Below are 14058 nucleotides of genomic sequence, written 5' to 3' on the forward strand. Positions count from 1 at the left end.
GTATCAACTGTATATGTAGTGTGTTTAGTTCATCAGTATCATACATGAAAAGAAAAGTTGTTGAAAAGATTGGAATTTCAAGTTTTAATGGTCTCTGACCACACAGCAGGATGTCTCACTTTTGTTCATCCTGATAAACTTCAGGCAGGAATGTATCTGACCATGACGGATGACGGATGAAGTAATTTCATTTTTTTTGTATAACCAGATCAGAAACTACAGGCAGAAATACCCAAATGATATATGAAAGGGTAGTCGTGTCCAAACCTTTGACTGGTGCTGTGTGTGTCATGACAGGTTTCCAATGAAAACACAGAATCAAAGTTGCATTACTTTCTTATCCTCCCCCCCTGAAAATACATGCTACAAAAACACGTTGCATCAAATTTACAAAAACTTGTACAGCAGCAAACAGGGAAGTTGACCAGTCTTAACACGCCAGGTATCAACTTGTCGAGCTGAAACACATATGATTTTATGTTATAAAAGTCTGGACGAAGCCATTCTAATACCTCAGGTCACCCTACACAAAATATTTTTTCCAGCACTGTAGTCTGGCACCATAAAGGGACTCACTCCAGAAAAGCTTATTGGTAAAATATAATCTTTATCTATATTTAGACCATATTTAGACCTTGATAATCAAATTCAACAAAAACTATTGTAAAAGCATCAGAAGCCAAGTTTTAGTTTTCTCAGATTAAAAAGTAAATAAAGAAAATAAATAAAAAGCAGAAAACAGAATCCTTTCCTTTTCACAGACTCCGTACTGGAAAGTTCCTTCTTGTTAATCATTAAAACTTTCATTCAGTAAGTAATCTGTGAAACCTTTTCATATGTGTGAACTTCCTGAGCAATTGTTTATGACACGTACATAAAAGGAATCTAAAGTGGCACAGATCTTTAGCAGCACCATGCATAGATGAGGTCCTCACTTTCATTCAGCAAGCAACTTTACGGCTTTGTAGAAACAATTCTCAATATGTGACATTATTTCACAGTGAAACCAAATATCTTACAAAGCTTGAAAACTATTCTAGGAATTGACACCACAATAAAGAGTGATAAGCTTCTCCTGGAGATGAGACTCATTCTGTCTGCCAAAAAGGTGAAAGATTAACTTCAGGGACACAACAATGTGTGAGCAAGGACAAAGTAACGAAATCTATTCCCATTAACCATTTCAAATGCAAATGCCTTGCCACAATAGTCACACTGACATCCATAACTGCAGAGGTAACTTTTCAGAGGCTACAGAAAACAACACATCTGAATAAAAGCTGAAAAGAACATTATCTGTACCATTTTGGCCTAATTTCTTGATTACTTTATTCAAATAATGTTTCTTGTGTGTCACAACTTGGCTGCAATATAACAGGTTGTAACATTAGAAAAATGAATAAAAATCAGTTTTGTATAAAACAAGGGTAAGAGGGCATTATCTGTACTTTTTGGCAATTATGATAAAAATGTCAAGGCAATCTATAAAGAATTGGAACACATGTTTACATCTGAATGGAGCAAACAACTATGCAATATTACAAAAACAGCATTCGTGATTGTCCACTTGGCAGTTAGGATGCAGCTCTCGTGGAGTTAATGGCACACTTTGCAGCGTCTCGCACTGTTCAGAAGTGGGACAAAGTGCTCTGTGCTTCCCATTTGTGTTTTAGTAATTAATTGTGTGTTTAGTTCTGGGCCCTGAACTCACAAACCTTTAACAGTTTGATCAATTTGCTGACATGGGTCTTTTAATGTTTTGATGGCTTACTTGTAGTTATTAAACCAACTTAAGATTTACGGGAATGAGTCGAGGTAACAACAGCACCATCAGAGCAGCCCGAAACTGACAGTCAATCCCCCACCTAACCCCAGATCATATAATATACCCTGCCCACATCTCTAAAGGTGGAATGTCAACTTTCATGTTTCCTCTTCCCTTATCTTTGCTCCTCCAGAAGGCACCGACCAAGTGCATTTGGTATAATCATCACATGTCCTTTGGTTGATGAGCGAAGTCTCAAGATATATTTTTATGCTCAGGCAACAGAGTCATTCTCTGTGTTCTTCAAGCCATCGCCGTCGGTGGGGTTCACCAGAGTCAGTCTTTGATCACTGCTGTTTTCTCCATCCTGGTCCTCGTCTACACGTGCACTATCCAAGCACTGGTCCTGTTCGGAGCTGCTGGGCTCAGAGTCGGGATAAATGACAAGGAAGCAGGCAGTCAGAAAGCCAAGGAAGGAGCCCCCAGAGGCCACAATTGGAATAACACTCACAGTTCCAACTGCGTCTACCACAGATCCAAGTGCGGAAGCAACTAAAATCTGGCTGATATAAACCTGGAAAAAGAACAAAAAAATATACATTAACATTTCTTATTAGAATAGCCCACAGAACAGAAGATATCCGTAGAAGCAGTCAAGCGAAGCAAATAATTAGACACTTTTAATTTTAAAGATCATGTTAGGCTGCTACCAATGCAGATTAAATTCTGAATGAATTCAGAGCAAAAACTGACCTGGCAGGATAAAATGGCACAATCAATCCCAAAACCTCTTCGGGTGTTTGCTGGACTGTGGTTAATGTACTAAGGAAAGAAACACAAGAGAACCATTTATTACTATAATTATGCATTTGATGTGGAATAAATTGAGTTAAATTTCAACAGGTGTTGTGGATCTGCCAAATGCTGAAAAACACCTGCTGGCATTAATAAAGTAATAGATAAGTTTAGCAGTATGATGCATCATGAAATTTGGAAATTTGGACCTGGTTTGTGATTCTCAGTTTTGACAATATTTCTTAAATGTACAATCTTTTTTGCTTGTTTTCTTTCCAAGCTCCAGTCATAAGCTTTTTTGTGGATCGAAACATGGTTGACCAGTGCAAGATATACCTCTCTCAAGGACAGCTGGGATAGCTGAAATCTCCCACAAACCTGAACAGGATAAAACAGGACTGGAAAATAAATTATTGTGCGATCATACCTCTTTGTTTTCATGGTACTGCCCAAGTAATGCATAGGGACAATAGGAGATACTCATGGAGATGATGCCCATGCCACTTATCATCACCATAGCAACGTAAACATTGGAGAAGATTGCCATGGTTGCAGTTCCTAGGAAAAACAAGAATACAGTCTGTATGTAATTTGACATTAACATAATTTAAATGAATCTGTGTATCCTTTAATAATCTCCTGTATTTCTACATAAATATGACCTGAATTTGCACTCATTCCTTAAAGCAGAACAGCTTTGATGATTCCACAAGTTCACTGTTGGATTAAAAGCACAACTTCACGTTGGCCAAAGTATGAAATTAGTTTTTCCTTACTAGAACGACTTGCGTTTTTAGATATTTGTCTGTGATGAAAAGAAGTCTTTCCTTAAAAATTCACTCTATAATAAAATGTTTTAAAAAGCCACTGCTCAATAGGTTTAAAGTATGATACAACCACTGTGTTTCACTGAAGGAGTGAAGTTCTTATATTGGGTGTTTTTCCTGTCTCGAAAGTTCGTTTTTTTTTTTTTTATTAAACCAAAATAAAATGCAACTTCATCCGTCCCAAAACATTTTTTTCACAAGCTTTCTGGTTTGTCCATACGACCTTGAGCACAATGAAACAGGTAAAAGTATATTTTTGGGAAAGCTGTAGTTTGTTCTGTGCAGCCTTGCCATTCACACTGTAGTAGTTCCGTGTTGCTCTGATGGGAGACTCATGAACATTAACATTAACATCTGTAGCTGCTCAAAAATAATCTCTGGCTTCTGGGTGACCTTGCAGACAACTATAGCTGGTGATCTTGTATTGATATTTGTTGATAGACTACATCTGGCTTGGGTAACAGCGCCCTTCAAGTTCCTTCAATACAACACATGATCTTATTATCAAATAACAGAGTCCAAAAAATTAAAAAATTGTTTTCTAACATCTTCCAACCTAATAAACATCATCAACAACTCTTTTTCCTAGGTTGGCTGAAATCCCCATTTTGTGCCATGTTACTTTTTTTCCTTCCTACTTGATTTTTGTACTTATAACTAAAACCAACAAACTAAATCAAGTGCTAATCTCAGAGAGTAATGCAGTTTTCTGAAACCCAACCTTCCCTTTCAGGAAAAAGTAGCCACATAAAACAGTAAAGGAAGTGTTTCACGTGTTCTTTTGTGCTGATGTAGTAACATGGTGGTGCAACTTACTAGAGGGCGAGCTACACCATATATGGATATAAATAGCTTGTTCTAAGACCATTTTCACCAAATATTTATCAAATTAAATACAATTAATAGTAATTTTAGAATTCATTTTTGCCGATGGTTTGCACCAAATATTAAGATACTGAAACTGACGTCACATCTGGTTTTAGTTCAGAAAATAGAAAGGAAAGTTTAATGTTTTCAAGCATCACTATACGTGGAAGTGTTCCAAAATTAACTTTACTGTGTTTCTCCATCAACTGACCTACTGAAAAGCTTAGCGTTCCAACGATGTAGATGACCTTAATGCTCAGATCAAAATTATCCAGAGACTTCTGAAGGATTGCTATTTGGAGAAAAGTTATTGGTTACTGGAAATGTTGTTGGAAAGAGAAAAATCAATACAGAGGTTAAAATGCTCCCACTTCATAAATATGCAAACAGAGTTTGTGCTTTACCAGAACAGACAGCAGCAGTAGCAGCGTAGATCACCAGTCCCCAGCAGCCCATCTGTACTCCTTTGTGATAGTTTTGTAGCTCTGTGGAATTGGCTGGTGCCTAACAAAAGCAGAAAAACGTTGTACCAATGTTACTGCAGAAGATGAACAAATGAAACACAAGATTACAACATGTTTCTGTTTTCTTTTAAGTGATGTTTCCTTAGTATACAAAATACCAAATGATGTCAGTTCATAAGTTAATAATATAACGTAAAGAGGGAGTGTGTGTATGTGAGTGTGTTTATGTACCCTGGGGTTTCCTTCGTAAATGACTTGCCCCATGAAATCTGTGTAAAACACTGCTTGAGCTATAATGGAGAACCAAGTAAGGAGGTGGCACACACACAATCTCCAGAGTTGCCTTGGCATCTGTGGAAGAGTGTAATAAAGACAGGAAGTCACAAATAGGATGTGAACAGAAAAATGAAATTCCACACAAAACAGGTTTATTGTTCTGCAACAGCAGAAGAATAAACCTGTAATATTAAGAAGGCAGCATACTGTATAACAATACAGCAGCAAGAAAATAAATCAATATAACTAAAATTTTAAAAAAGCTTTCAGAAGTATCCTTCACCTTGAACATGGATAGCCAAAGCAGGCGGACAGTTGTACCCAGACCTGGTCCTCCATCACTGCTGGAGCCCTCAGACGACAGACTGCTGACGGAAAACTCCCAGTCTGGAATGCGCTGGATGTCTCGCAGATCATCCAGACTGCGGGAGGTGGTGATTGGCTGTGGGTTTAAAGGTCTTGTCCGTCGTATTCGATAGCGTTGTGATCCCACACGGTTATGATATGAAAATGTAAAAGAGGGCTGGAGAGAGAAAAATAAATAAATACATTTTAAAAATCTGCAATTTCACTTTTATAAAAATCGCTCATGCCAGAGGATGTTTACAGCTCTTAGAGAAAAATAATTTTAAACTATTCTAAATTATAAATGAGGTTTTACTTGTCTGTAGAAGGTAGGTGGGTGAGGCCGTGATGAAACAGATGGAATGGCTGTGCGGTTCCCCAGCTTGGTAGAGGCATGGCCTTTGACAGCGGAATAGTTGGAGGGCTGCAAACTAGCATTGACGCCATTTGGTTCTTTGACCTGCTGGGACAGAAATACAATTAGTTGCCAACAAATCTTATCTATCAGAGTATAGAAGTTTCCTATCTTTGAAACTAAGAATAATATTGTCTTTTACCCACAACTAAAAGCACAGTCATTCATATTCTCCAAATAATTTAAACAAGATCGAGATGTCAGATGGCATCACCTGTTGTAGATGTGCATCCTCCGAGGCGTCGCTGGTCAGACGGAGAGAAGGCTGACCATTTGATGAGTCTTTGAGTTCAGGTAAAACTGTATTTGCAGGCGTTAAATCTGCCATTCCATCAGAAAGAGAGGGTGGCTCACCAGGGGGGGACGAGGAGCCAGGATTGTGGTCGGATGCCTTAAAAGCATCTTCTAGAGCTCCATGCATTTCTGGAAAGAAAACCTGTGGTTCTATGTCAAGGTCGGCATCCAGCTTAATTGTAGCATCTGGCATGGCTAAGATAGAGTCGCTTTTACTCCGCACTTTATCCACAGAAAGAAAGTCCATTTCCTCTGCCCTGCGATCTAATTCCTTGTCCTCTCGGCACGGGGCGGCTGCAAAAGCATCCTCCTCTGCAATTACGTCTAGAAGAGGTGGTGTGTCGCCCAGTGGCCTTAAAGACAACTGACTGGCGTCATTAAGCGGGTTCAGTGACGTGAACGGTCGCTCGGGAATACTGAGCATGTGCAGTGTGACAGCAATGATGAGGATGATTCCTGCGAACAAGAAGAGAACCTGTTCCTGGGATTTAAATGCTCTGCCCAGAGCCGTGCCAGTCCAGTCAAGGCCTCCCAACATGTACCCCAATGCACCTCCAAGCCCTAAAAAGACAGGCATCATGTTATAATTAGTAGTGTTACTGTGTGGTTTATGATTGTATCCACATTTGGGAATACAAAAAGAATTGTGTTAAATTGTTTTTACATTTTAAAAGTAATAAATATCTAGGACAATCATGGGAAGGTGGGGAGGAAAAAAAAAAAAAAAAAAACATGCTCATGGACATTATGCAGGTGTTCCACTCACATTTTGCTTGTTACTTTTGCTATATTTTCAATTATCCTGTTTGAACATTCATATCATTATGAATATTGTTTGATAAGCATTAATCATTTACTCATTTCTGCTTATCCAGGTTCAGGTCACGGTGGCAGCAGTATAAATAGAGAAGCCCAGACCTTCCCTCCCCACTCACCTCCTACAACTCTACCGGAAAACACCAAGGACTTTCCTAGCCATCTGAGAAATATAATTGCTTTAGCATCTATGCCAATCCACCTGCCGATCTCCTATTACATTCTTCCCCTCACTTACAAACAAGACCCCTGGAGAAGGGGAGAAGACTTAAGCTTTCTAGCTGAGAACCATGGTATCAGATTTGGAGGTGACAATTTTCATTCCCACCACTTCACATGTAGCTGCAAACTCAAGCGTGAGCCGTAGGGCAGAGATGAAGCTGTTAAGAACCACATCGTCATCTGCAAAAAACAGATGAGATCCTGACACCAATGAAGTGGAACCACTTGACTGCAAAATTTAGTCGATAAAAATTATGAACAGAAAGACAAAGGGCAGCCACGGTGGAGCCCAATCAGTGGGAAAATGGGATGTGGGAAAAAAGTCACATCCAAAAACCCAGTGGAGTGTTAGGTGTGTTTCAAAGACTACAGAACACTTCTATATGCAAGGTCTGACTGCTCATATTTGTGAATCTTACCCGCTGATAGGCCATGAATATTCAGGGCCATGTCTTGCTCCTCAGTGTCAGCAACATCAAGAAGATAGGCTCGGATTGGCCCTTCAGAAGCATCAGCACAGAAGTCCAGCACCACCACTCCTAAGACAGTAAAAACAATCCCAATTGGCCGGCTGTTTGGGCTGTCCCCGACGGAGAGGCCTGAAAGAAAAGAAAAAAAACAGACTGGATTAGCATGCAAGAATGAAAATGCAGAAATTCTGAGCTTCTGGGAAACCTTTAACTCACCTATCAATGATCCATTTAAAAAAAGTGCTACCCCGACCAGCACACCTAAGCAAAGAGCTAGAATGAATGGTCTTCTGCGGCCCCATCGCAGTGTACAGCGGTCGCTGGCTGAGCCGATCAAAGGTGTAAAGATGAGACCGAGGACAGGACTGAGAAACCAGGTTAAACTGTAATACTGCTCGGGAAGACCTAGAACACACACACGGTAGAATCACTCAGAGATATCTAAATATGTACCGACATCACAGTCAAAAGACAGTAGTCAATAATAGTCAATACGTGTTATTGTTGCAATTTGAATGTTGAGTTCTATTTGGAGAGAATTGTTATCAAAAATGTCTTTCTTGTTATATACCTCCACTTCCTTTAATAGCACTGTTAATTCCACCATTACAGCAAGATCCTGCAAGACTGCTGCCTATCCTTTCACAATACAGTATATTGCAATGGAGTCTTGCTTATATTTCTAAATAATGGCAATTCCAATAAATAAGGATAATATAAAACAGGAAAATTCTAACACCAGTTTCCATAGTTTTACTCATTTGGACCCTCAACATCATTCGACCAAGGCTGCGACCATAGTTTTCTACAACACTCATTGGCCACATACTATGTTAAAGGGTACAGAAATGTGTTAAACATTTGCATTTACTGTTATCTTTTATGCTAATGCACCCTCTGCTCAGCTTGGACTGAACAACAACCAGCTATGGGACTGAACTTGTGAGCCTTAACATTTTCTGAATTGAATTACTCATCTACCCGGTTCTGTTTTAATCAACTAAAATACCATCTATTTACATCCTTGTCATGTCAGGACAAACTACAACCTTGGCAGTACAGACCGAGCATTCTTTTCCCCTTCGTAAAAACTGTATTTTTTTTCCCCACTACGCTTCCTTATTTATCAAATCATAGCACAGTATAGCTCTTACATATCAATACAGAATCAAAGAGCCATTTGAACAGTCCCTCCCTCTCTACCACACATGAATGTGACTTGTTACAAAAACAACAAACTAAAACATGAGTCAACCATGCAGGAAGGTGACGCAATCATCCTTGGCTGCTTTTGTATGGACAGAAATAACAGTCAATACACAGTCAATACACACTTAAATAAGCAAACAGTCCTCGTTATACTTTTTAAAATAAAACGACAGTCATTTTTTTATTTATAAAAGACCAACAACCTTAATTGGAAGTTAAAGTGTTCTTTTTAAAAGGAAGAGACTAAGTCCTAATTTTAATAAGCTGATTAGTTCTGTCACCTCGCTGTGCAGCCTGAAAGAACATGCATCTATCGCTCAGCTGCTGCTATCTTGTCATCCTTAAGTCAAAATAGAAGACGACTTTCACACAGAAGTAAAAATATCTTGCTTTCCATCCATCTTTCCTATTGTGGCTCATTCGTTCCTCAGTGAGTTTACAGTAACATTTGGTTTAATCTTAGCAAATATTTTGACATGACTCTCGTGCCTGGAGAATGCACAAAGATGGGAATGCTGAGTACAAACAAGGTTTTCTGCACAGAAGACATACTGCACGTTAACATATTTATCATTTGCTCCTCAGGTTAGTCAGCAGAATTACTACAAATTCATCTGGTTGTGCTTAATACTAGACCTCAACATTGTAAAATTATAGTTGTGCATGTGAGCTGACAGCAAGTCACACCAAAGGACAAGTGTATTTTTGTTGCTATTTGAGAGTAACCTAACTTTTGAAATAAAGATGCCTTCTGGATGGAAAGTTGAACGTCTTCAAGAGCAAAAGAAAGAAGCCTGGCGGCCTCGTTTCAAGCCTTTGAGAGTTCCCATGACCTGGATGACAGAGATTACCCCAGCGTGACCTAAGATTTCAGATTGCTGTGCAACTCTGCAAGATGAGAATATAGGACTTTTTTTGTTGTACATTTTTTTGTGATTAAGTAAATAAAAACTAAACATTTGATTAAAAAATAAAGTACTTATTGATTTTTTTCTTAGGGAGAAGAATAGTAGTAAGTTATGCTTTCTTTCCATACTTTCATCACCTGTCCATCATATCTAACTAAAACCTAATATGTTTACCTTTCTGAAGCTGATGTTCACAAACTTCTGTAACACTGAATGTGAAGATCACAAAAAATAATGACATAAAAATCCCATGATTTCATGTCAGAAGGCAATTAGTGAGTATAACCACCACTATATATTCTTTCTGACCACTTTATCAGTTACACCCAGCATACCCCATAAACTGGTGAGTGTGTAAACATCAGACTACATGCCTCTAACAGAGCTCCAATATACTGTAAATGTTACTTAATTTATTAAGTAAACAACTTTGTTAACTGAGTGTAAAACTGTAAGCCTAAAAATGTGCTGTGTTACACATTCTTGTCATACCTGGCCTGGGGAATTTGCCTTTGTTCTATTTTTGCTATCGTGGCAAACTTGACATCTAACTGCATACTCTAGCCTCTCAGTGGCTAAGGCTATGGTTTACACAACACAGAGGTGCAGCCAGGGAGATCAATGGATCCAGCCAAGCTATTGGACTAACGATCAAATTCCACAGTGCTGTCCAGTGTCACATGACCTCTGTTACAAATGCAGACCGACCAGCATCTCTTTTGGATAACAGTGGTGGTCTTTACTACAAACTATACCCAAAACAATGTTTTTAATACATTAAGCAATCAAAGGATACTCAAAGGTTAATACAGACAATCTGATAACGTGCATTTTCCACGTCCATAGCAACACAACGTATGTTTACATGTCTGTCCTTTTTACTAATCACACACACACACACAAAAATCTGGAAGCCCTTTTAGACCTCCATTAAAAAAGGGATTTTCAGATGGTGCAAAGGGCACTTTGCACCATCGTGGAACTCAATCATCTCTATGTGCAACATGATGCAGGAACACGTTGGTGCCGAGCACAGCAAAACATTTTCCCACGCCATCCCTGTGCCCTGCACCTCAGTTAAGTGCTCTGTGACAACATCCCAACATGTATAAATGCAAAGAATCTGACAAATCATAAAGATGATGGAGAGTCTGGTTTTGGTTGTCCCGCTTTCCTTATCTATATAATTCTGACAGCTTTGGTGTGGATAGATAACCCCCAACAATTTAGGCTCAAAGGGTGTATTTAAAACACACTAGAAATTATGATTTTTTTTTTTTAAATGGTTTTGTTTTTACATAAAATGTTCTTTTTGCAGCGATCAGCTGCTTGAGCTTAATCCCGGGTTTTATGAGCCTTGGTGTCATTCTCCCCAGCAGGATGTCACACTGCTCCCAAATCAGCCTGACGTTCCTCTGAAAACAGCAAGTGTAGAGCTGCAGCAGCTTGACATACCTAAACACCTAAATCCTGTCTATGTTGGAGGATTTCATACACCTGCACTCCCTCCTTTGCTCTTCTCCTCATCTACACATCTAAAGCTAGGGATTGTCTCTGGCAGACAGAAAGTTACAGAGTGCATCCAAGTCTGCGACTTGAAAAACAAGTTCATATCTGCTAACCCCTTCCTGGAAAACTTAAATAAACTTAAAATAAACAGAGACCAACTGTTGACTAAAACATCTTTAGGCATGAGGAGAACAGGATGTGTCTGTGTGTGACTTTATTGTTTACCTATCTGCAGAAGCACTGGTGTCACCAGGGCAGTTTCCATGGCGTAGCAAAACTCACGTCCAAACATCACCGCAGCGTTCATTACCCAGCGATACATGGGGATCCGAGCTGTTCTCCCCTCATCCTTCTCCACTCTTTTCTTACTGTCACTGTCTTCTGCATCTTGCTTGGATTTTCTGTCTTCTTCAAGGCTCAAAGCCTCTTTCCTCTCCGTTTCTCCGCCCATTTTACTCTTTGTTTAACATCAACTGGTTATGGCTGGTACCACCAGTGTATATGATGCCACAAGGTTCCTATAAATGCCAGAACATATTTAGACAGTAGAATATGTAAGGTCCATGATTTCCCTTTGGATCAATCACTGTGTAAAAAGAGCAAAGGTTTTCCAGCAAAATAAATAGGCAATGCAAAGTAAATGAGAGCAAAAGAGATAGTTATCCTCCCTTTAATTGGATAAATACGTCTAAAACTCTACATATGGTTAACAATTTCATCTTATGGTCATAATTCGGATATATGAAAAGTCTGCATGGTTCAGAAGCCAAGCTGGACAGCAGTGGTGCTCCTGAGACCTACTAGCGTCTAAAATTAAATGCTTATAGGAAGGGCAAAATGTCTGTGCAGCTGAAAAGGTACAAAGAACATAAAAGCAAAGCAAAAAAGATAAAAGGGACAAGTGTGTTATTGTTTTCAGTAGCTGTGTTAGTGGCAAGCTTTGGTGAACACTGACTTGAGCAACTCAGGGTTAAGACATCTGAAAATCTTTTGGCAAATACCCACCGTTGCTGTCAGACGGCAAGCTGCAGGGGGAAAAAAAGACAACAGTAAGATAGTAAATCTACTATAGTCTGGATGAAATGTAGCACAGAGCATGTCACATTCTTAGATTAAATATTGCTTGATCTTACTTAACCGACAACTATACATTCATACTTTACAGATGCTGACAGATGAGACCCTATAAGTAGATTTTTTTCCTTCTAATGAAGGACGGTGGCAGGGTTCAAATACCAGACGACTCCCATGTGTAAAAATACTCAAGTGCATTTGGCTCCCATAATAGGAAGCAAAATTTCTTCTCATATCTTAAAAAAAAACAACAAATGCTGCCCTACCCTTAAACATAATATACAAAGTATGCTGTTGCACAATTTAGAGAAGGGAGAGAATCTTATGGCGAAATAAAAGCACAAAGGATCTGTGTATTTCACCATGCATGAACCTGACACAGCAGTTTAAAAATCTAAAACCAGTAACATTGTCCCTTAATAAAACCTTCAATGCACAAAAGCCATCACAAAACATACACCACTATTTCAACACGGTTAAATAAGAGATTAAGTTTCAACAAGCAGCTCTGCTTAACACGATGGGATTTCATTCTGCTAGACAATTCTGTTAAATGTTCCCAAATGTAGGTTATATAATTTACATTTAAATGAAGAAACGAATACACCCCAATGTAAAACAGTTCCCTTCATTTCCCCTGAGTACAAGTGATCATATTAGAAAGTGTTGTGTGTATAAAACCCCTCCTTTGAGACACACTGTATTGGTGCTGTTCCCTGGAATGTGGTGTGAAAGCTCGCTGAACCTGCTATGACATGTTTTTCTACCTGAACTACCTCTCGCTGAGAACAAAAGCGAGGATCTTCAGGAGGTTTCAGCCTCCGGCGATAGTCGGTGCCGGAACACAAAATATATATTCATTTAAAAAGATGACAACTCCTAAAGGTGAGGTCTGAACTGCTACATGTATCGTTACCTAACTTATGGTTCCGTGTTAAATCGACGCAGAGCCTACGGCGTAAGGTACGCGTAGGCTCTGCGTTGGTGTAACGCGGAACCATAAATCAGCCTTTACCTTCGCGAGCTAGTTGTGCTAATGTATTCACGCAGTTAACGTTGGCGAGTTAAGGCAGAGAGAGACCCCTCTTTCTTTACGGACAAAATGTTTAACATACCTGGAGTTTTATTCCCCTTTGATACATTTGACATGTTACCACGTTCCGTAACTTTTCACTACCTTGCTGGCAAAAAACTGTCAGTCCAAGAGAGCAATCCAGCACATGCTCATCAGCGGCTCCAGGACCGTCTGGTTTACTACACATCCATTTCACTGGTTTCCACGGCAACGCAGAGGGGCGTGGCCACAACAGCGCCGGGATGACGCTGCACAACTACATATGAGAGTAAATAAAAATATCCTGAGACATATTCCCACTTATTTTGGTCATGTGAATTCAGTTATAAATTTTGGAGGGACTTCCATAAGTATATTGTTGATTCTGTCTTTTCTGATTTTCATCTTTATTTTAAGAATGTTATTTTTGGTTTTCATAATTTTAATCACCAAGATAGGGACGCTTCATCCGCAGAAAACCTGAACTCCTTGTACTTAAAAAAGAACTTGATCTATATATAAGGACAATTTACTCATCAAAAAACAAAAAGGCACAAAAAACCATCGGCATCTGTAAATTGTTCAATTTGACTACATGAAACCTACTCTCGCACATTATGTTGTTTTTATTATTTATGTTTAATTTACATTCAACTGTCTTGTTCTTTATATATTCTTTTGTTTATTTCTTTTCTATATGGTGCTCGAATGTCTGTATTTGTATGTTACCCTTGTTCTTAATTTTGCA

At 39.0% G+C, this 14058-nt stretch overlaps 1 protein-coding gene across 2 annotated transcripts; it reads right to left on the reverse strand.

Annotated features, from left to right (window-relative positions):
• Positions 1 to 14: 14 nt before the first annotated feature.
• LOC133430858 (solute carrier family 45 member 4-like) lies at positions 15 to 13521 on the reverse strand. 2 transcript variants are annotated; one of them, XM_061716759.1, is made up of 14 exons: positions 13372 to 13521; positions 12188 to 12207; positions 11408 to 11700; positions 7773 to 7961; positions 7506 to 7685; positions 5969 to 6609; positions 5656 to 5799; positions 5278 to 5517; positions 4950 to 5069; positions 4659 to 4758; positions 4466 to 4546; positions 2988 to 3118; positions 2519 to 2587; positions 15 to 2339 (listed from the first exon to the last, which is right to left on the reverse strand). In XM_061716759.1, exons 3-14 carry the CDS (start codon positions 11631 to 11633, stop codon positions 2040 to 2042), a joined length of 2421 nt encoding a protein of 806 aa, XP_061572743.1. In that variant the 5' UTR covers positions 11634 to 11700; positions 12188 to 12207; positions 13372 to 13521; the 3' UTR covers positions 15 to 2039. The 2 variants fall into 2 exon arrangements, with proteins under 2 accessions (XP_061572743.1, XP_061572744.1); XM_061716760.1 differs by having other exon boundaries at positions 13434 to 13498.
• Positions 13522 to 14058: the final 537 nt, after the last annotated feature.

The sequence above is a fragment of the Cololabis saira genome, chromosome 3 (assembly GCF_033807715.1).
Source record: "Cololabis saira isolate AMF1-May2022 chromosome 3, fColSai1.1, whole genome shotgun sequence".
In the NCBI taxonomy this organism is placed as follows: domain Eukaryota; kingdom Metazoa; phylum Chordata; class Actinopteri; order Beloniformes; family Belonidae; genus Cololabis; species Cololabis saira.

Coding starts and splice junctions, on each gene's coding strand:
- LOC133430858 (XM_061716759.1), bottom strand. CDS start 11,633: ATGGGCGGAGAAACGGAGAGGAAAGAGGCTTTGAGCCTTGAAGAAGAC. Junction 5,800..5,968: donor AGGATGCACATCTACAACAG/GTGATGCCATCT, acceptor CTGTCCCAGCAG/GTCAAAGAACCAAATGGCGT. Junction 3,119..4,465: donor AACGCTAAGCTTTTCAGTAG/GTCAGTTGATGG, acceptor TGTTTTTCCTAG/GAACTGCAACCATGGCAATC.